This window comes from Bombina bombina, chromosome 4, assembly GCF_027579735.1.
Source record: "Bombina bombina isolate aBomBom1 chromosome 4, aBomBom1.pri, whole genome shotgun sequence".
NCBI lineage: Eukaryota > Metazoa > Chordata > Amphibia > Anura > Bombinatoridae > Bombina > Bombina bombina.
The window spans coordinates 684,893,194-684,917,059 of NC_069502.1; the positions used below are offsets into that span (position 1 = coordinate 684,893,194).

The 23,866-nt window shown below is 37.5% G+C and overlaps 1 protein-coding gene across 2 annotated transcripts in view; it reads right to left on the reverse strand.

Moving 5' to 3' along the window:
* Positions 1-23,866, reverse strand: part of TULP4 (TUB like protein 4) — a 574,485-nt gene that overhangs the window by 61,127 nt on the left and 489,492 nt on the right. For both annotated transcript variants that reach the window (XM_053710846.1, XM_053710845.1), the window contains exons 7-8: positions 13,122-13,288; positions 12,610-12,834 (exon numbers count right to left, since the gene is read on the reverse strand). In XM_053710846.1, the coding sequence (XP_053566821.1) occupies positions 12,610-12,834; positions 13,122-13,288 (392 nt within the window). The remainder of the gene's footprint in view (positions 1-12,609; positions 12,835-13,121; positions 13,289-23,866) is intronic.

Sequence of the window (23,866 nt, forward strand, 5' to 3'; positions counted from 1 at the left end):
CCCTTCAGCTCAGAGGAAGGCATCTATAAAATTGAAGAAGCCTCCCTGGTGTTTGATCAGCGGATCAAACAGCAAGAATACCCCGATACCCAGAGTCATGGGGGCAATGTAAATTATACTCAAGGGGACCTCAGCTCTAGGTTGGAAGAAGCCTATGAAATAGGACAGCCTGAAATCTTTCCAGGATTTCAGCAAATAGTCGAAGAGCAAATATCTTTGGAAAATGGCTGTTTCAGTGATATTGAACGCTGACAGCTATGAGAACTCCTGATGGAGTACAAGGATATGTTTGCTAGGGATTCTTATGACTGTGGGACTACAGACTTGCACATTGCAAGAATCCAAACAGATCCCAATGCACCACCAGTCTTTGTTAAACAATACAGACTTCCTTTAGCCTCATATGATTCTCTTGCAGAAATCATAAGGAACTTGGAAGAAAGAGGTATTATCAGACAGGTGCAAAGCTCTTATAACAATCCTATTCTAGGTGTTCTCAAGCCCAATGGACAATGGCGTTTGTGTGCTGACTTAAGACAGCTAAACAAACAAGTGTACATGTCTGGCTGGCCTGTGCCATATATTGACCAGTGCCTAGCACAGATGCAGGGATCCAAAATATTCACTGCCATTGATTATGCACAGTGATATTGGACCATAAAAGTACATGAGGAGGACCAGTATAAGCTGGCATTCTCGTTCCAAAAGGTCCAATATGCATGCTAAAGGCCCCCGTTTGGATACATAAATTCTGGACATGAATTTGCTGTATTCATGCATAAGGCTATGCCTGATGCACTGGAAAGGGGGACCTTATCATATGTTGATGATGTTTTAATCAAAAGCACAGACTTTGAAAAACACATCACAGAGCTTAAACACGTCCTCAGCCAAGTTAAAAGGGCAGGTGTCAAATTATCCCTACAAAAAGCTCAACGGTGCCGCACTCATGTAAACTTCTTGGGACATGAAGTTACTTCTAAAGGGTTAAATCCTCAGAAGAAAAAGGTGGAAGCTATAATAAATTTTAAAAACCCATCTAACTTAAAGGAATTGAGATAATTCCTGGGTATGACTAAGTATTCTTGCAAGTTTATTGATAATTATGCAGAATTAGCTAAACCACTGCTACTTCTTCTAAAGAAGAATGTGAAATGGCACTGGAGTGAGACTCAAGAGACAGCCATCAGAGAGCTGAAGAGAAAACTCACTCAAGCACCTTGCTTAGCATACCCTGAAGGTGGTAAACCTTTCTACTTGGAAACAGGTTACACAGATATAAGCATCAGTGCTGTTTTATACCAAAAGCATGATAATTTAAGCAAAGTCATTGCTTATGCGAGCAAAACTCTATCCCCAGTAGAAATAAAATTTAGCGATTGCGAAAAAGCCCTCTTATCTACTGTATGGGCTCTGCAAAATTTCCGCAGCTATATACAGGGCGAGAAAATTATTGTAGAAACGGCCCACCAGCATTTGCTATATCTGCAAAGGGAGAGAATAAGATATGGAAATTTGTCTAATAGCCGCATAACAGCTTGGACTCTTTCCTTACAAGGCTGGCCTTTAGAAGTTCACTACAAGCCGAATAAAAAGAATCCAGTCGCACAGGGGCTTGCTGAGCTCCACAACTCTACTGCTAAGGATCATGGGGAAGAGTTATTAGAAGATGATTTCCTGGAGGAACAAGTGCTTTCTTTATATAAAATATATAATGAGGACCATTGTCAGACATTACCTTGTATATATGTTGATGGTTGTTCTTACCATGCCACTATTGGTAATGAGCGCAGATTAGTCGCTGGCATTGGTATAACTTGGGCAAATGGATTCCCAAATATATCTATAGGTTTCAACATTGGACCAAGATCCAGCCAAGTTGCAGAACTAACTGCTGTTCTAAAAACCATTGAGATGGCTATTGAACACGGTATTCATGAATTTGTGATCATTACTGACTCAAATTACGTGCGTGACAGTTTTGTTGAATACCTGCCAACTTGGAAAAGAAATGTCATGCAGAAAACTAACAACAAACCAGTCAAACATGGCAAATTGTTCTGCGAGATTAATAATCTAGTGGTATCCAATGATTTAACCATACACTAGAAAAAGACCAAAGGTCATTCCAGGATTCTAGGTCCTGATAAGGAAGGCAATGATCTTACAGATTCATTAGCCAAACAAAGAGCCATAACTGGAGAACTCCTTAATATCGACCACTTAATGGGTGAAATTCAGGTAGAAGCCATTACCAGAAACCAGGCTAAACAACAGAGTGAGCCTAACCTGGTACAATGGAGTCAGGATTCTCCTAGTGAGGACCTGATCACTAGTCAAAAAGAAGACCCCATTGTAGGCATCTTCTATAAACACATAGAAGATCCTGAAAGCAACCCCATCTAAAAAGATGATTGTATTGGCAAGGAAGATCTTAGAATCTTAATGAAATACAGGTCACAATTCAAGTTAAAGGATGGTTTGTTAATTAGAACCTCCAAAACTGGCATCCAACAATGGGTGGTACCTACCAAGTTCAGAGGTCTCATGCTTCAACATGCCCATGATGCCCCCAACATCTGGTCATCGTGGCGCCAAATTAATGTATGAAATATTGTGTGATTACGCCTTTTGGCCACACATGTTGAAAGATGTTCAAACTTACTGTCAAGGTTGTTTAATCTGTCCACAGTTCCAACCCACTGCACCAACGCATAGAGCGCCATTGTAGAAATGGGGGATGGTAATGCCATGGTCAGATATGCAAATTGATTTTATTGGTCCAGTAACTAGGTCATCTAGAGGTAACAAATACATGTTAACAGTGACATGCCTGTTCAATAAATGGGTAGAGTGCATCAGTGCACCTAAAAATAGTGCTGAAACATGTGCAGCATTGCTCATCAACCACGTGTTTTCCAGATTTGGTTTGACCCAAAGAATCGAATCCGATCGGGGAACCCACTTCACTAGCGAAGTGATGACAAAAATATGGAAAATACTAGGGGTCAAAAGAAAGCTCCATATTGCATATAGAGCTGCCTCAAGTGGTGGTGTAGAGTGTTACAACCAGACCATTGTGAAAATCCTCAAAACGTTTGTAAATGAAATGGGTAAAGACTGGGATGTAAAATTACCTCTAGTCCTAATGGCATTAAGAGCAACTCCAAGTAGTGCTACTAAGATGTTACCTTTTGAGTTGATGACTGGTAGAAGAATGGTTCTACCTCAGCATCTACTGTACCGTACATCAGACAAGAACTTGATAAATAAAGTCCGCAACTGCCACTAAAACCTATTATGATCTCAAAACTTCCAAAAGGGAATATGAAATAAATGATAAAGTTTATCTTTATAACTTTGGAAGAGATCAGGTTAAGGAGAAGAAATTTCTTCCATCATGGAAGGGTCCTTTTGCCGTTACTGACAAAATATCTCCAGTCGCCTATAAATTTAGGATATCCAAAAACGATACTTTAACGCATAAGTGGGTCCATATTAATCAGTTGCGAGCATGCCATCCTAGATCCCAACTACAAGTCATAGAGGGAGAATGAAATGTCATATCCCCAAATGCACTAAAGAAATATTGTAGTTTAAAGATGCCTAGCAAATGAGCATAAGGGCTCAAAAATAACGGACTCTCTTCATAGAAGACTGTCTATGATGCATACTGTCAACACACTCACCAAGTACCACTGACTTTAAGCCAATTCAGATACATGTGTCCTACATCTATTTAAAATTGGAAGGGGGATTTATGTCAGGATATCTGTGAATGTTATTAAATAATATATATATATATTATTTAATATATATATGGTTGTGTACACCAAATAATTAATTTTATTTGTAAAACTCCAGGATGTGACTTTAACAGACCAGCCCCCCTCTCTCATTCATCAAAGGAATTGTTTTTCAAGTTATCTTAGAAAGATCACTTCAAAAGACCTTATGGTCACTACCTGGAAATGTGTAATAAGATTTCCTACTTCTTACAAAGAGAGCCTAAATGTCTGAGACAAGTGACAAGTTTTGTGGGAAAGTGACCATTCACCCTCTAAATGCAAATTGGTAACTGTTGTGTTAGATAAACATGCTGGCTAACAGAGAGACATGTTTAACCCTATGAGTGCTGAAAGCATATAAGCATATAATTTAAATCTTGATTTTTAAAAAAAAAGAGAAGTTAGAAATTCATCTATAGGAACTGTATAATTCTCAAAGATTTAATGGACTGTATAAATATCTATATATGGATATGGGAAATACAATTCAGATATGTAATAGATTAAATAACAATTGTAATAATCCCATTTTTGAAATATATAAAATGTTTTTTTGTTTTTTTTCTGTCATGATGGGGCTAATAGATGCTGATACAGGACTGCCTGCAAGGGGTGACTTGTCATATCATATGGTGTATAAGAAGTCTATATAAATATTTTCTATTTTAACATAGAAATTGATAAAATACTGGTGTTTGGTGTCAAATTGTACATTTTCTGTTATGTTTAATAGATGCTGACAAGAGAGGTTTAATATTACACAAAGTCATAGTATGTTAAATAATCACTTTATAAGGATGTATTAAATTGTTAGCAATATTGATGATGAGATCTGCATTTGCAGTTGTCTGCTACCCCCTAGGAGATTAAAACTGGTATAACAGTCAAATAAATTAACTATTGGAACACTTGCAGAGCCAGATGAGCCAATCAGGGAGGCGTCTCCCAAAGAACCAACCAATGCTCAAATCCGTTAAGGGCGGACCAGGGACAAGCTCCGAAGGGCCAATCCAAATTCTGTGGGAGTGATTAAAGAAATGGAGGAGGAATTCTTGATTCTTGGAATAAAGGTCCAGACAACTCACTGCTAAATGGACAGACAGACTCAAAGAAGCATTAACTTTTGGAGAGAAAATACATAGGCTTTGGTGCCAATATATTCTCTGGTATTTTTTGGGACACTTTCTTGAACAAAGAAAGATTAACAATTCTTGAAGTTTATACCTGTGCAAATTGTGAGTAAACCCTCCATAGATGACCCAAAAGAAACTCTGGAATATGAAACATTGATTTGCTTATTCGGGTAAAGTATAAAGAAATACATTCATTATTGCTACAGTCTAATTGCAGTTAGTAAATTTAAAAGGGCACTTTGTATTTTAGCTTGCATTCATAGTCATGTGTAGTCTTAACTAGTCACTATTGCTAAGTCAGGCCTATTATTGTAAGTAAATCTCTCTGGTGTGTATGAAGTTATTTGCTATATACATATATTTTAGAATTTGCCTTATTATTGCTAAAGAGTTTATTTCAGCATAGAGACATTGGCATAGGAGTTGGTTGTTTGCACAAATAATATATCTAATTTCTGATGTTTTTAAATTAGAGTTATATAGGATAAATTGTAGGCTAAGTAGTTTCGTTGTACTTGTCTGAAAGTTAGTGGCCCATACTTTAGACAAGAAAAGAAGGTAGCACACTGATGAAAGGAAACACCTTTATTGGAGCAACGTTTCGAGGCTACTTGCCCTTTCTCAAGCTACCCATACTTTGGTATTTCATTGTGGTGATGTAATGCAATTCAATTGTGAATACGGTTAATTCTAAAGGTACATTTGGTTTGCTTTGTAAAGAATATTGTAACAACATAAGTATATATAATTTGATTCACATTTTCCCAAAACTCCAACCTAACTGCTGGCAAAGGAAACAACTTTTTAAACCTAGAAGAAGGAATAAAAGAAGTACCAGGTCCATTCCTTTGCAATCATATCAGAAATAGCATCAGAAACTGGAAAAACCTCTGGAGTAACCACAGAAGGTTTATAAACAGAATTTAACCGTTTACTAGTTTTAGTATCAAGAGGACTAGTTCCTCAGTATCCAAAGTAATCAACACCTCTTTTAACAAGGAACAATTAAACTCAATCTTAAAGAGATAAGTAGATTTGTCAGTGTCAATATCTGAGGTAGGATCTTCTGAACCAGATAGATCCTCATCAGAGGAGGATAATTCAGTATGTTGTCGGTCATTTGAAATTTCATCAACCTTATGAGCAGTTTTAAAAAGACCTTTTACGTTTATTAGAAGGCGGAATAGCAGACAAAGCCTTCTGAATCGCATCAGCAATAAAATCTTTTATATTCACAGGAATATCACGTACATTAGATGTTGAAGGAACAACAGGCATTGTACTAGTACTGATGAATACATTCTCTGCATGACAACTGTTACATACTACAGCTGGAGATATAATTTCCACTAACTTACAACAGATACACTTAGCTTTGGTAGAACTGTTATCATGCAGCAGGGTTCCAGCAGTGGTTTCTGAGACAGGATCTGATTTAGACATATTGCAAATGCAAAAGAAAAAAACAAGATATAAAGCAAAATTATCAATTTCCTTATATGACAGTTTCAGGAATGGGAAACAAATGCAAACAGCATAGCCCTCTGAGCATAAAAAAGGCATATAGGAAGTGGGGTTTAAATAATTAAATTATTTGGCATCAAGTATGAAGCACAACGCAAATTGAAATTTTTTGACGCTAACAACATCCGGAAATGACGCAACTCACATCATGGCAGACGCAACCTTGTGCAAGGAAACCTGGTGTCAACTAAGACGCCGGAAATTATGAATTTGCGTCACTGAACGTACCTTTGCGCCAAAAAGATTCTTGTGCCAAGAATGACAAAATAAATATCAGCATTTTGTGACCTCGCGAGCCTAATTTTGCCAGCAAAAATTAATGAAAAAGCAGTCAATTTGAAGAAAAGACTAAAGCCTAGGTAAGAAAAAATAACTTCCTAAATATGTTTCCCAATTTTGAAACTGATAGACTGCGAAAGGGAATATACATGAACCTGACTCATGGCAAATATAAGTACAATACATATATTTAAAACTTTATATTAATACATAAAGTGCCAAACCATAATGAAAACATAGTTACTGAAAGACACTCATCCACATATAGCAGATAACCAAGCAAGTACTGAAACAGTATCAGTAGAGGTAATGGAATATGAGAGTATATCGTCAATCTGAAAAGGGAGGTAGGAGATGAATCTCTACGACCGATAACAGAGAACCTTTGAAAATATTTCCCATGAGGAAAACCATAGAATCAATAGGTGATACTCTTTTCACATCCCTCTGACAAACACTGTACTCTGAGAGGAATCGGGCTTCAAAATGCTGAGAAGCGCATATCACAGAAGAAAATCAAGCACAAACTTACTTCACCACCTCCATAGGGAGGCAAAGTTTGTAAAACGTAATTGTGGGTGTAGTGAGGGGTGTATTATATAGGCATTTTGAGGTTTGGGAAAGTTTGCCCCTCCTGGTAGGATTGTATATCCCGTACGTCACTAGCTCATGGACTCTTGCCAATTACATGAAAGAAATCCAATTTGTAAAATTTTGGACAGGGTATGCAGAGAAGGCCAAGTTCTAGCCTTGCAAAATCGTTCCAGAGAAGATTCATTTTTCAAACCCACTAAGAGACAGTAAAACAGTTTGCTGTTCATTCAAGGTGCAAATAGCTGCAACTGGTTTCAAACTGCAAACCTTCCGCTTGCTAGGCAGCTAAGCTAACCATCAGGCTACTACAGCTGACTGTTCTTAGATGAAAGAGATGTAATTCTCTCAGAAGACTGCTTTTCAGAAGTCTCATAAACAAAACCAATTATACTTCTCAACCAGAAAAAAGTTTTCTGACCTATACGTTTCTTAGAGAAACAACAAACAGGACCTAAAACTAGCGAAAGAGATGGGTGGGAAAACAGGAGCTCTACCTGAATTAAACCCACAACCTCTTGCTTCAGGAGCGGTGAAGCTAACCATTACACCACATCTCCCTAGTCACCTAAAATAAAATTTGAAACCAGACACAACCTCCAAGTTGTATAACAAACGTTCTTCAGAAAAAAAGAACTATGACAAAGAAAAGGAACAACAATTTACTGACTAAATATTCTGTCCAAAACCACTTTAGGAAGGAACCTTAGAACCGCCTCATCGGCATGAAAAAGAAGATAAGGCGAATCACACTGCAAAACTGAGAGTTCCAACACTGAGCAGAAGAGAAAACAATAAAAAACAAAACCTTCCAAGATAACAACTAAATATCTATGGAACACAAAGGCTCAACTGAGCTTGCTGCAAACTTAAAGAACAAAGATAAGGCTCACAGGAGGAGCAACAGATTTAAAAGCACAGGCCTGCCAAGGCCTGACAAAAAGATTGCATATCTGGCACGTCCGCCAGACGCTTATGCAGCAACAAAAGAAATGCAGAAATCTGACCCTTTCCAGTAGAAAGGACTAATTCTAAGAATCCCGATCCTACTTCAAGAGCAGTCCTGGATTAACACCATCAAAGATATTTATGCCATAGCTTATGGTAAATCTTTCATAACAAGTTAGTAAGCCTGAATCATGGTCTTAATGACCGATTTAGAAAAAAACACGCTTAGAGAGCACTCCATCTCCAAGCGTACCATCTCCAAATAGAGAAACAAAATTTGGAAGAGATAAAGGACACTGATCAGAAGGTCCCTACTCAGAGGCCGTCTCCAAGGAGGAAGAGATGACATCTCCTCTAGATCTGCATACCAAATCCAGCAAAGGTCTCAGAGGGACAATAAAAATTACTGACGCTCTCTCCTGTTTAATACGAGCAATGACTCATGGATGGAGGGCAACCGGAGGAAACAGGTATATCAGCCTGAACCCCGAGGAACACGAGCATCTATCAAAGTGACCTGAGGATCTCTCACAACTATACCTCTGCCAATTGGCAATTTTCCGAGATGCCTACTTAACAATCCAAGTCACCTCCTACATGGCCAAGGAACTCCAAACTCCTCCCTGGTGGTTGATGTAAACCATTGAGGAAGTATTGTCTGACTGGAATCAAGCTAAGGACAACTGAGGCCAAGCTATCAGAGCATTGTAAAACGCTCTCAACTCCAATATGATAAGAAGGAGAGCAGACACTTCTGCACCGAAAACAAGACCCAGACATCCAGACCAAATCGTTGGCGTCCGTGGTCACATCACCCAGGAATGTCTCTAGAAACATGCGCCCTGAGACAGATATTTCTGAGAAACCACTATGGAATAGAGTCTATATTCAACCTCTCCATTCTATGGAAAATAGCAAAGGGATTGATGACCATGGTAACCATCATACCGATTCCATACATTGTAGTCACTTAAAGTGAGATAAAACAAACTTCAGGAAGATCCCAACCTCCAGGATGTAAAATGGCTAAGCTATTCGCTGATAGCTGGGCATGTAAATAAGGATAAGGAATAAATCCTAGATATCTGACTATTGTTATAATCTTCTCCTAGATAGAGAATCTATTAAGCTAACAATTCCACCTTGTAGATGAAAACTTCTCAGAATATCTGCCATCCATGAGAAAGAAGATTGGACCAGACCAATCCATTGCTCAAAGAAGGATGACACCTGACACATAAATAGTCCAGAAGAGCACCCCCTCTTCCTAGATGACACGACTGAGAACGATAAAAACACCTCCTCCAGGTTTAAATTCGTTATAAACAGACCCTCCTGAACCAAAGACAAAGGCTACTATTTTGAAAGTCAGAACCTGAGAAACTTGAGGAAAATACCTGGGTCCCTTTCCCAGACTAGAACTGTAACTATCACTCCCAGAGAGGAATGTCTGAACCCAGTTCAAGGAATGTCTTTCACCATATCTGGATTGCAGATACTCTCAAAGGAGAAATCTGTCTTAGAGAGGGAAACTTTAAATTGGACTCTAGAAGATCTGACTGACACTGCATAAGAGAAGAAACAGGAAAACTGTCCTTTAGACTCATTCTCTGGTCAAAAAGTAGAAAAATAACTTTTCTCCCAAAAAATCAGACAATAAATCTGCCAGACCAAGTCCAAACAAGGTCTCATACTTAAAAAAGACCAAACCAGAAGCTAGGGTTTGGAGGAACGTAAAATTTGAAACTGCCACTGCAGAACTATAAGCCTAGACCGTACCACTAAGATACCAAAAGGCTTCTCAGCTGACCAAAAAGTCAGCCACAATGTCCGCGGCTAACACAGCAAGTCTACTAAAATAAGACAATGTTATAAATGAACAACAAAACCTCCAGCCTCTTATCCATGTATCCGAAAGGGAACTAGCTACCCTTCATAGGGTTTGAGGATCTCTGAGCCATAATAGAAAAACTCTCTTCTACTCAGGGCACCGTGCATTATACTGGAGTTAGCGACAGGAAAATCCTTTAAAGGATGGGAGACAGGGAGAAGGTATCCCTAGCTTCTCCTATTCCTGAGAAATATCCAAGGCACGTCAAGAACACGTCCTCCTAGAAGGAACATCAGAGAAAAGATACAGTTTACAAACTTCCAAAGGTTGACAACGACAAGGGAATCAATGTTGTCCAAGTAGCCAAAACCTCCTATAAAATTGCACAAGGCGAATAAGCATACATCTGAAGGATGAAGGAATTACACTGTCCAATTCTGAGAATTGCAACCTCAGAAAACTACCGGCGAATCTCCTCTACTCAGGAGAGATTACCACCTGCAAAGAAGAAAGAGGAACAGAAACCTTACCATCCGAAATATAACATATCCTCTTGCATATTTCCTGAAATTAAGGACAAAACAGACAAAGTCGCAGATATTGCAGAAGATGCAAAATGTGTAAGCAAACATACTCCTCCTGGAGACTTAGAGGAACCGCAGGGCACTGCATGTGACGCCAAAAAGGCTTGGGACATAAAACGGGAGAGCTGTGGCATTGCCTAAACAGCATCACCCTAGGAGACATAAGGTTCAGATTAATATATACCAAAAATTGTTTGACTGACAAGGAGGTACAGAAACAACTAGAACAGATTAAAATTATTCTATTTTAAATACATATAAAAGTATTGAAATTAATCTATATTATTCCATAATAATATATATGTATAGAAATACAAGCATTAAAATAAACAGAGGATAGGAAAACGTTTCTCATCCAACAAGAAATTTATCTTATCAACAGGGCACCAGCAAATAAATCCCTGAGTAATAAATTAGGCTCTTGCATATTACTTCAACTAGAACCATTATATGATAAAATAAAGACATTAGCACCGGTATAAACATTGCATAATTCTAGCAACGATTCTCAATGCCACTAAGGCAAAAAGAACAACACCTATGGCTATATCACAAAGAAAAAGTGAATGCGATATATACAACATCCGACATCAAGGGATACGGAACATACCAAAAACTCCATGCCGGAGAAACGAGGCGGAATCCTCTTGCATATTAAAAAAAAATAAACAGAAATCACTAAAAACATGGTGCTGTTAACTTAACTTGAAGGAGGCGTGGCCAAAAACGGCACGGAATGGAAACTGGATTCATCTCCCTCATTCCGTCTACTAACTTAAATAAAAAGGTTTTCCTTCCAGAGAGGATATTCGAAAAAGTACATAGGCATAATTTAGCAATTTCCACTCCTTACCGCTCTGATAAATATTTCTAAGATCGGGGAAGGAGGATACAAATGTGTGGCATGCTCAGTCTTTTCTCATTAAAGAAACAAACACTTAGACACTCATGTACTAAACGGGGCTGCTTAGCTTACATGATAACAAAGCTAGTGCCACATAATTTACATTCTGTACAGAAACATAATAAAAATGCTCCTAAATATTGAAATATTTGATCTGAACCCCAAAGACAGTTAACCCCTTCCTTCTATGAAGGAGGTTAACCCCTAAATCTCCAACACATGCAAGAATGTGCCTGCCAACTGCCTCAACCATCCATAAAGGATTTTGTCCAATTAAAAAGCAGAGGGTGTTAACCCCTTTAGTGCCAGCCTTCTAGCCCTAGAAGAACAAAAAGGCACTTACCTGCATTCTAGCCGTCCTGCAGTCAGACGACTCACAAAGTATGAGAGGATGCCGCTCCTCACAGAGACCTGTGTAAAAAGAAAGACAAAGTAAGCTTACTCAGGCTTTCTATACCAGGGCAGAAACATGTTAGGAACATGCAGCAAAGCCCACTTTACAAGTTCCTAACTGCTTTAAAGCCACCACAGCCCTACTGAAGAGACTAACGTGGAGTACAGCTAGACCCAAATTGTGATGGAAGGCCAGAGCAATCTTGCCCAGACTTCAAAATAAAAAAATCTTGATAGACGAATCTTTTTCAGGACACCTCATTACTTCACCTCTTCCCTGTACTAGAGGCAAAGAGAATGACTGGGGGTTGTGGGAAGGGAAGTGATACTTAACAGCTTTGCTGTGGTGCTATTTGCCTCCTCCTGCTGGCCAGGAGTGATATTCCTCAACAGTAATTGATGATGATCCGTGGACTCACCGTGTCATTAGAAAGAAAAGGGTTTACTGTCCCTTTAGGTGTTTTACAGATGTAATTATATTGATATTTACTAATAAGATGTTGTGTATAGTACTATAATCTAACATGAGAAATATATTACACACACACATATATATTTATATAATATAATATATATACTATATTATTATTATATTATTATTATACTATGCACCACAGTTTGCTATTACCATTACCTTAATTGTAGGTATGAAGGCAGTGGTGAGGTATGAACATAGTCGAGGAGGCAGGTTTAGTTTGCTGATGTCCTTGTCATCCCGTAACGAGCTGGCAATTGCTTGTTGGCATAGAAGCTGTAAACTAGCAACTCTGTGCTCCACACGCACAACATACAAGGCTGGACCCGAAGCCAAGAACAGGCGGGAGTCTCTGTGACCCCAACAAATGGATGTGATTGGACGCTATAGGAGAAATATAGTACAATAAGCATTTTTTACATAGTTACAGTTGCCTATAAGTTGGAAAGAAGTGTTTAATTACACAAATGATACACAAAGACAATATTGGTTCTACAGACCTATTTATAAAAACGTGTGTGTGTAGAACTTAAAAAAACCCCCACTGAAAAATACACCATGATTTACAGAGTAATTCTTACAGGGATTAATAAGTTTCTTGATGGTTTGGATTTTTGGATTTTCAAATATTATATATACACAAATATATGATAAAATATGGTATTATTAACCTGTAGTGGAGTCTCCAGAGTGTAAATATGTTCTCCTCGGACATTGTAGAACTTGATTAGAGCACTTTTCACAGCCGGACCATTGGCAAGCTCAGCCAACAGGTTCGGTTTTTCCATGCCTGCAACAGCTAGTAAGTCTCCTTGTGTGCACCACTGGACCACTACATCTGGTACAGAACAAGGACATAGAGTCAAATTTTTGTGCTGCAAATTAAAATGGCTATAAAACAAGAGAACATAATACCAAGAAAATAATAATTAGTAAGCAGTTGTATTAAGCACAACAAAATAATCATCAAATGAATTTAAAAAGCCCAAAACATTTAAATGACCCAAGAGAGGTCTGTTTTGTTACTGATGGGGCCATAATGAAGTACACCGAATCAGAGAATATGGTCTTAGGTACTAGACCCTGTTTATAAGTACAACAGGCAAACAATATAACTAATTATCATACTTAACCTCTTACCACCAGATAATGCTATAGGGTCTAAAATAATAAAGAATTATAAAGTTGTATAACATAATATATGACTCATGTTTTCTTACAGTCATTAAATGGATGCATTTTTGTGACTCATATTATTGTAACATTTTTGATATATGCCATGTATATCCAATTTATGACATGTACTCTCATTTGATCTTAATAAAGCTCTTTTGAAACCAAATAACAAAACAAAACATTTTAATGACAAAAAAATCACAATATTTTTGTACAAGAATTAGTGGCTGGAAGGATAACATCATTTATGTAAGAACTTACCTGATAAATTCATTTATTTCATATTGGCAAGAGTCCATGAGCTAGTGACATATGGGATATACATTCCTACCAGGAGGGGGAAAGTTTCCCAAACCTCAAATGCCTATTCATACAACTCCCACCACACCCACAACTCAGTTTAACAAATAGCCAAGTAGTGAGGTGATGACAAAAAGGAGTAAAAAAGCATACAAAAAGAGGAACTGGAAATATAATTGTGCTTTTTAAAAAACAAACAAACCCCATAACCACCATAAATAGGGTGGGCCTCATGGACTCTTGCCAATATGAAAGAAATTAATTTATCAGGTAAGTTCTTACATAAATTATGTTTTCTTTCATGAAATTGGAAAGAGTCCATGAGCTAGGGACGTATGGGAAAGAAATACCCAAGATGTGGAAGTCCACAGAAGAGTCACTAGAGAGGGAGGGATAAAATAACAACAGCTATTTCTACTGAAATAGAAATTAAATCCACACAATAATTAAAGGGACAGTCAAGTATAAATTAAACTTTCATTATTCAGATAGGACTTTTAATTTTAATTGACTTTCCAATTTACTTTTATCATCAAATTTGCTTTTTTCTCTTGGTATTCTTAGTTTAAACTAAACATAGGTAGGCTCATATGCTAATTTCTAAGCCTTTGAGGGCTGCCTCTTATCACGTGCTTTTTAAATCTCTTTTCAACACAAAGAGACAGAAAGTACATGTGGGCTATATAGATAACACTGTGTTCAGGCACAGAAAGTTATTTAAGATCTAGCACAATACAATGCTAAATTTAAGACAATAGATAATAAACAGTCACAGTCATGTGATCAGGGGGCTGGAAGAAGGTTCCTAGATACAAGGTAATCACAGAGGTAAAAAGTACTTTAATATAACTGTGTTGGTTATGCAAAACTGGGGAATGAGTAATAAAGGGATTATCTATCTTTTAAAACAATAACAATTCTATGGTTGACTGTCCCTTTAAGTTTTTCTTAAAAAAAATTAAATCAAAAGCAGTAGAATCAAAATGAGACAGCTGCCTGAAGAACTTTTCTAGCAAAGACTGCTTTAGAAGAAGCAAAATACATCAAAATGGTAAAAACTAGAAAGGTATGCAAAGAAGACCAAATTACTGATTTGCAAATTTGATCAACTGAAGCTTCATTCTGAAAAAGCCCAAGAAATGGCGACTGAAGTTAGCAGAATGAGCTGTAAATCTCTGAGGCGGAGCCTCCCCTCCCTCCAAATGAGCCTTGAAAAACAAAAGCTTTAACCATGATGCCAAAGAAATGGCAGAGGCTTCCTAACCTTTTCTGGAACCAGAAAAACAACAAATAAACTAGAAGTCTTCTGAAATCCTAGAAACCTTGACATAGAATTATAAAGCTCTTACCACATCCAAAGGATGTAAAGAACTCTCAAATAATTATTTAGGATTAGGATACAAAGAAGGAACAACAATTTCTCTACTAATGTTGTTCAAATTCACAACCTAAGGAAAAAAAGAAGTCCACAAAACAACTTATCTAGATGAAAAAAAATCAGATAAGGAGACACACAAGAGAGAGCTGATAAATCAGAAACTCTTGTAGCAGAAGCGATAGTCAAAAGAAACAACACTTTCCAAGAAAGTAGATAATCTTCAAAGAAAATATAGGCTCAAAAGAGAAGAGCCTGCAAAATCTTTAAACCAAAAAAGGAGAAATTAATAAATGAACAGGCTTGATACCAACCAAAGCCTGAACAAAACAGTGAATATCAGGAAGTTTAAACAATCTTTCTAGGAAATAAAACAGAAACAACAGAGATTTGTCCCTTCAAAACATTTGCAGACAAACTTATCCAAACCATCCTGAAAAAACTGTAAAATCCTAGGAATTCTAAAAGAATGCCAAAAGAATTTATGAGAAGAACCCCATAAAATATAGGTTTTCCAAACCTGATAATACATGTTCCTTGAAACAGACTTATAAGCCTGCAAAATAGTGATAACAACTGAGTCAGAGAAACCTCTATGACTAAACACTATTCAATTTTCATACCATCAAATTAGTAATTTGAGATCCTGATGGAAAAATAGCACCTAAAACAAGAGGGCTGGCCAAAGAGAAAGCGGCCAAGGATGGCAACTTGGACATCTGAACAAGATCCACATACCAAACCTGTGAGGCCATGCTGATGCCATCAGAAACACATGAGACTGTTCCAATATGATATTGGAAATCACCCTTGGAAGAAAAAAAACAGAGGTGGAAAGATGAAGTCAGGTTGCAAAATCAAGACACTGCTAATGCATCCACTATTTCTGCCTGAGGATCCCTGGACCTGAAAAGGTACCTGGGAAATTGAGAAAACACATCTGTATAGATATACCACTCTCCCGGATGTAAAGACTGACGGCTGAGATAATCCACCTCCAAAATGTCTAAACCTGAGATAAAAAATCGTAGAAAATAGACACGAGATGAATTTCATCTAAGAACGTATTCAAGATACTTCTTAATTGCTTAAGGAACTACGAGTCCCTATTTGTTGATTGACATATGCCACAGTTGTGATATTGTCTGTCTGAAAGCAAAAAATTAAAAAGTTCTCTCCTAAAAGAGGCCAAGCCTGAAAGAACTCTGAAAAATAGCACAGAGTTCTAAAATATCGATTGGAAACCTCGCCTCTTGAAGCTTCCAAACCCCTTGTGCTGTAGAGACCCACAGACAGCTCCCCAACCTGTAAGACTTGCATCCATTAAGTTACAGTCCAGGAAGGACGAACAAAAGGAGGCCCCCTGAATAAAATGATGATAGACTAATCACCAAAACAGAGAGAGTAGAGTGTTAGGATTACAAAATATCAACTGTGATATCTAAAAACAACCCCTGTATCATTGATTCAGTATACAAAGCAAAAAGAGATCTCAGATAAAAAAACAAGCAAAGGGAACCCCGCCCGATGCTGCAGTTATGAGACCTAAAACTTCCATGCACATAGTCACTGAAAGAAATGTTCTAGACTGTAATTTAGACAGGATAACACCAATTACAATTGACTTTTGTCCGATAAAGACAAAAACATGAACACAGAATTCATCTAGAAACCCAAAAAAGAAGTGACCCTCGACAGAGGAATCACGAAACTCTTAGGTAAATTAAATCCTCTAACCAGGTCTTGAAAAAACAAAACTTTGTTGATTCATGAGGGATTCCAAAAAAAGAAAAGTCCATATATTTGAATACTGCTCTTTCATATGTATGTATTGGGTACTTGTAAAGTGTGTCTAATCACCCGTAAGGGACTCAAGACACTGCTCATTTTATCGACCTTGAAAGGATGAAAGGCTGAATGGACCTCACTGGGAATCGAACCTGAAACCCTCAGGTTGCTACAGGGATCAGCCACAGTGCATTAGCATGCTGAGCTATCTGTCCTGCTTTAATAAAAGAAAAGTTTAACCCCTTAAGGACCAGTGACGTACCCTGTATGTCGCTGGCCTTTTTTTGGGACTTGATTGTTTTATACCGTGGTCTTGCCACCAGCATTGAGACTGCTCTATTCCACAAAGCCTTCTGGAGGGAGGGCATTAATAGCGTGTTCTTGCTAGACTTGTGCTATTTTGTCCTGAAAAAACCCTTAACGACCAGTGACATACAGGGTATATTGTGGTCATTAAGGGGTTAAGCTAATACCAAGATATCATCCAAATAAGGAAGCACCACAATACTCTACTGTCTGAAAACAGAAAGAAGAGCTGTCGCTAGACCAAATGGAAAAGCGACAAATTGGTAAAGCTTATCGAAAAAGGAAAATCTCAGAATCCACAAGTGGTCTGAATGAAATAAAATGACCTTGCTGAACAAAAAGGCATAATAGTCCTTATAATCACCAACTTAAAAGTTGAGACTCTAACAAAACAATATAAAAGTCTTCAGATCCATCTTTGGAACAAAGAATATAATTAAATAGAAACCAAAACCCTGTTCCTGCTAAAATAACTGGTATAATCACTCCTGAAAAAAATTCACAGAGTGTACTGAGAAAGAAAGATTCTTCCCATAGGAGGTCTCATTCTAAAAATCTATTCAAACCCTAAGAATAATATAGATTTTAGACTGAGTGAATCCAAAAACAATTTAATCTGCCCCCCACCAGAAGGACTGGTTTGAGAAACGCACCTTCATGCAGTCTAATAACTAGTAATTATATAGCGTTTTTCTCCCAGAAGGATACAAAAAACACTTTTTCAGTGCTTACACTTGGAGGTAACTAAATTAGCAGCTGATAAAAACAGTTGTTGTTATTACCCAAATAAATGGTACACAATAAATTGACCTCAAAGAGCTGTTTTAACCCTGCCGGGAAATGAATCTATGACCCTTGGATCTAGAACAAGCGTTTGTAGTCAGGACATTCACCAACTGATCTACATCACCGGACTAAAAGTAGGGCAGAAAAAACTCTAAACCTCCAGAAATAGTGGAGATAATAGAAATCAAACAAATTATTATCCTAACAAAAGAGAGATAATAAAATATATTTAAAATCATAATAATAGATATAGTAAACATAATTAAATGAATACATCTAAAGTAAATAAACAGTTATATACTTGAGAATCTGAAACTGCTTACGCTAACTGTTCAACAAAGGTTGAGAGAACAGTAATGTCAGCCACAGATAAAGCTGAGCTAAAAATATAAACAGTACGTGAATATGCTCTACTAAGGTTAAATTCAAATTCTAAAGAATCCTGAAAATAAGTACCTATTTCCATAGAAATAGTAGTACAGTCCCAAGAGGGAATCAGAATAACTATTCTCTAGAATATAATACAGATAGTATATTAAATAGGAAAAGACCTCAAAAACAAAAATGTTAAAATCCAGATTTGAAAAGGATTAACATAGTTAATAGGAGGACTAGACTCCTAAAAGCTATAAATAACAAAATTTCCTTAACAAAGAACAAAAAATGTTCAAATGAAAAATAAGGAGAATTTTTAACAAACTGTCTGATACAGGATCCTTTGAGCCAAAGAAATCTTCATTAGTAGAATAAACTTAAGTATGCTGTTGGTCAGAACAAAATTAATTAAATCTTAACAATTTTGAAAAGACCTCGTAAGTTTACTTAAAGGGCCAGTCTAGTCAAAATTAAACTTTCATGATTCAGATAGGGCATGCAATTTTAAACAACTTTCCAATTTACTTCTATTATCTAATTTGCTCAGTTCTTTAGATATCCTTTGTTGAAGAAATAGCAATGCACATGTGCGAGCCAATCACACAAGGCCTCTATGTGCAGCAACCAATCAGCAGCTACTGAGCATATCTAGATATGCTTTTCAGCAAGTGATATCAAGAGAATGAAGCAAATAAGATAATGGAAGTAAATTAGAAAGTTGTTTAAAATGACATGCTCTTTCTAAATCACAAAATAAAAAAATTGGGTTTCATGTCCCTTTAAAGGCATAATAGCAGTCATAATCTTTTATGATATAAGCAACAACATGTGATGTTTGCAGATGAAATCAAGTACATGAACTGAATATGTAAAAAAAAGTAAATGTCATTGTACATGTAGAAACATTGCTAGCATAAAACATGATAAATAAATGCCACATAAAACAAAGATAGTATTTTTTTTTTTTAAATAAAATAAAAAAGCAGGCATAATAGCTTTCAAAGTTCATGAAAACAGCGAGCAATAGAGGAAGAGGGGTAAAATAACTAAAATTTGGCACCAAGAATGACGCATTACGCAAAAAGAAGTTAAAATATTTTGGTGCAAAACTAACACCAGAAAATGACACAACTAGCTTCATAACAAATGCAATTTTGCGCCAAAACAACTAGCGTCAACAAAGACTACAACAAAAACAATTTTGCGCCAAGAATGACGCAATAAAAAACAGTATTTTGCACCTTCACGTGCCTAGATTTGCCCGCGAAAAAATGAAAGTCAAATTAGAAAAAGACTGAACCCCAGGTAAGAAAAAAGTTAAAATAAACTTCCCAAACATGATTCCTATACTGAAACTGTTTAGACTGCAAAGGGAAATGCACATAGACCTGACACATGGCAAATATAAGTAAAATAAATATATTTAAAACTTTATATTAATACATAAAGCACCAAACCATAGCTGAGAGCGTCTTAAATAATGATACATACTTACTGAAAGACACCAATCCACATATAGCAGATAGCCAAACCAGTACTGAAAACTATCAGCACAGGTAATTGTATATAAAAGTATATCGTCGATCTGAAAAGGGAGGTAGGAGATGAATCCCTACGACCGATAACAGAGAACCCTTTAAAAGATTTCCCGTGAGAGAAACCATAAAATCAATAGGCGATACTCTCTTCACAACCCTCTGACAAACACTGTACTCTGAGAGGAATTGGGCTTCAGAATGCTTAGAAGCGCTTATCATAGAATAAATCATAAAAATCAAGCACAAACTTACTTCACCACCTCCATAGGAGGCAAAGTTTGTAAAACTGAATTGTGGGTGTGGTGAGGGGTGTATTTATAGGCATTTGAGGTTTGGGAAACTTTGCCCCTCCTGGTAGGAATGTATATTCCATATGTCACTAGCTCATGGACTCTTGCCAATTACATGAAAGAAATATACATTATTGATGATCTAGCACTGCAGAATCTGTTGACGCTCTACAAATATCCGATAAAAATAATAATAAAAATATATGCAGCGGACACATGCTTTTAACATGCAGACATCTCATTGGATCACCCCAAATCAGTCCTCCTCATCTATTCCATAAGCTGGCCTTTCTTTGCCTTATTCTGTTGTTCTGTGGTTACAAATATTTGCCATCATCCCTACCAGTGTTGCTTTTCTCAGCATTTCTTTTAAAGCCCTCTTTTGTCACATTTTCTGCATTACCTATACACAATATCTTCACCAACCCGAAACAATAATATGCTGTGTAGTAAAATGAGTTAAAAACATTTAGGCCTAGATTTGGAGTTTTGCGTTAGAAGGGGTGCGTTAGCTACGCGTGCTTTTTTCTGGCCGCACCTTTTAAATACCGCTGGTATTTAGAGTTCACAGAATGGCTGCGTTAGGCTCCAAAAAAGGAGCGTAGAGCATAATTTACCGCCACTTCAACTCTCGATACCAGCGGTGCTTACGGACGCGGCCAGCTTCAAAAACGTGCTCGTGCACGATTCCCCCATAGGAAACAATGGGGCAGTTTGAGCTGAAAAAAACCTAACAACTGAAAAAAAGCAGCATTCAGCTCCTAACGCGGCCCCATTGTTTCCTATGGGGAAACACTTCCTAAGACTGCACCTAACACCCTAACATGTACCCCGAGTCTAAACACCCCTAACCTGACATTTATTAACCTCTAATCTGCCGCCCCCGCTATCGCTGACCCCTGCATTACACAATTAACCCCTAATCTGCCGCTCCGGACACCGCCGCAACCTACATTATCCCTATGTACCCCTAATCTGCTGCCCCTAACACCGCCGACCCCCATATTATATTTAGTAACCCCTAATCTGCCCCCCACAACGTCGCCGCAAGCTATCTACAATAATTAACCCCTAATCTGCCGATCGCACCTCACCGCTATTATAATAAAGTTATTAACCCCTAATCCGCCTCACTCCTGCCTCAATAACCCTATAAGAAATAGTATTAACCCCTAATCTGCCCTCCCTAACATCGCAGACACCTAACTTCAATTATTAACCCCTAATCTGCCGATCGCACCTCACCGCTACTATAATAAATGGATTAGCCCCTAAAGCTAAGTCTAACCCTAACACCCCCCTAAATTAAATATAATTTAAATCTAACGAAAAAAATTAACTCTTATTAAATAAATTATTCCTATTTAAAGCTAAATACTTACCTGTAAAATAAACCCTAATATAGCTACAATATAAATTATAATTATATTGTAGCTAGTTTAGGATTCATATTTATTTTACAGGCAACTTTGTATTTATTTTAACCAGGTACAATAGCTATTAAATAGTTATTAACTATTTAATAGCTAAAATAGTTAAAATAAGTACAAAATTACCTGTAAAATAAATCCTAACCTAAGTACAATTAAACCTAACACTACACTATCAATAAATTAATTAAATAAAATACCTACAATTATCTACAATTAAACCTAACACTACACTATCAACAAATTAATTAAATACAATACCTACAAATAACTACAATTAAATAAACTAACTAAAGTACAAAAAATAAAAAAGAACTAAGTTACAAAAAATAAAAAAATATTTACAAACATTAGAAAAATATTACAACAATTTTAAACTAATTACACCTACTCTAAGTCCCCTAATAAAATAACAAAGACCCCCAAAATAAAAAAATGCCCTACCCTATTCTAAATTAAAAAAGTTCAAAGCTCTTTTACCTTACCAGCCCCGAAAAGGGCCATTTGCGGGGCATGCCCCAAATAATTCAGCTCTTTTGCCTGTAAAAAAAAGAAATACAATCCCCCCCCAACATTACAACTTACCACCCACATACCCCTAATCTAACCCAAACCCCCCTTAAATAAACCTAACACTAAGCCCCTGAAGATCTTCCTACCTTATCTTCACCATACCAGGTTCACCGATCCGTCCTCTGAAGTCTTCATCCAAGCCTCCGAAATCTTCATCCAAGCCCAAGCGGGGGTTGGCGATCCATAATCAGGCTGAAGTCTTCTATCAAGCGGCGGCTGAAGAGGTCCAGAAGAGGCTCCAAAGTCTTCATCCTATCCGGGAAGAAGAGTAGATCCGGACCGGCAACCATCTTGATCCAAGCGGCATCTTCTATCTTCATCCGATGACGAACGGCTCCATGTTGAAGACCTCCGACGCGGATCCGTCCTCTTCTTCCGACGTCCAACTGAAGAATGAAGGTTCCTTTAAGGGACGTCATCCAAGATGGCGTCCCTCGAATTCCGATTGGCTGATAGGATTCTATCAGCCAATCGGAATTAAGGTAGGAAAATTCTGATTAGCTGATGGAATCATCCAATCAGATTCAAGTTCAATCCGATTGGCTGATTGGATCAGCCAATCAGATTGAGCTCGCATTCTATTGGCTGTTCCGATCAGCCAATAGAATGCGAGCTCAATCTGATTGGCTGATCCAATCAGCCAATCGGATTGAACTTGAATCTGATTGGCTGATTCCATCAGCCAATCAGAATTTTCCTACCTTAATTCCGATTGGCTGATAGAATCCTATCAGCCAATCGGAATTCGAGGGACGCCATCTTGGATGACATCCCTTAAAGGAACCTTCATTCTTCAATTGGACATCGGAAGAAGAGGACGGATCCGCGTCGGAGGTCTTCAACATGGAGCCGTTCGTCATCGGATGAAGATAGAAGATGCCGCTTGGATCAAGATGGTTGCCGGTCCGGATCTACTCTTCTTCCCGGATAGGATGAAGACTTTGGAGACTCTTCTGGACCTCTTCAGCCGCCGCTTGATAGAAGACTTCAGCCGGATTATGGATCGCCAGCCCCCGCTTGGGCTTGGATGAAGACTTCGGAGGACGGATCGGTGAACCTGGCATGGTGAAGATAAGGTAGGAAGATCTTCAGGGGCTTAGTGTTAGCTTTATTTAAGGGGGGTTTGGGTTAGATTAGGGGTATGTGGGTGGTGGGTTGTAATGTTGGGGGGGGATTGTATTTCTTTTTTTACAGGCAAAAGAGCTGAATTATTTGGGGCATGCCCCGCAAAAGGCCCTTTTCAGGGCTGGTAAGGTAAAAGAGCTTTGAACTTTTTTAATTTAGAATAGGGTAGGGCATTTTTTTATTTTTGGGGTCTTTGTTATTTTATTAGGGGGCTTAGAGTAGGTGTAATTAGTTTAAAATTGTTGTAATATTTTTCTAATGTTTGTAAATATTTTTTTATTTTTTGTACTTTAGTTAGTTTATTTAATTATAGTTATTTGTAGGTATTGTATTTAATTAATTTGTTGATAGTGT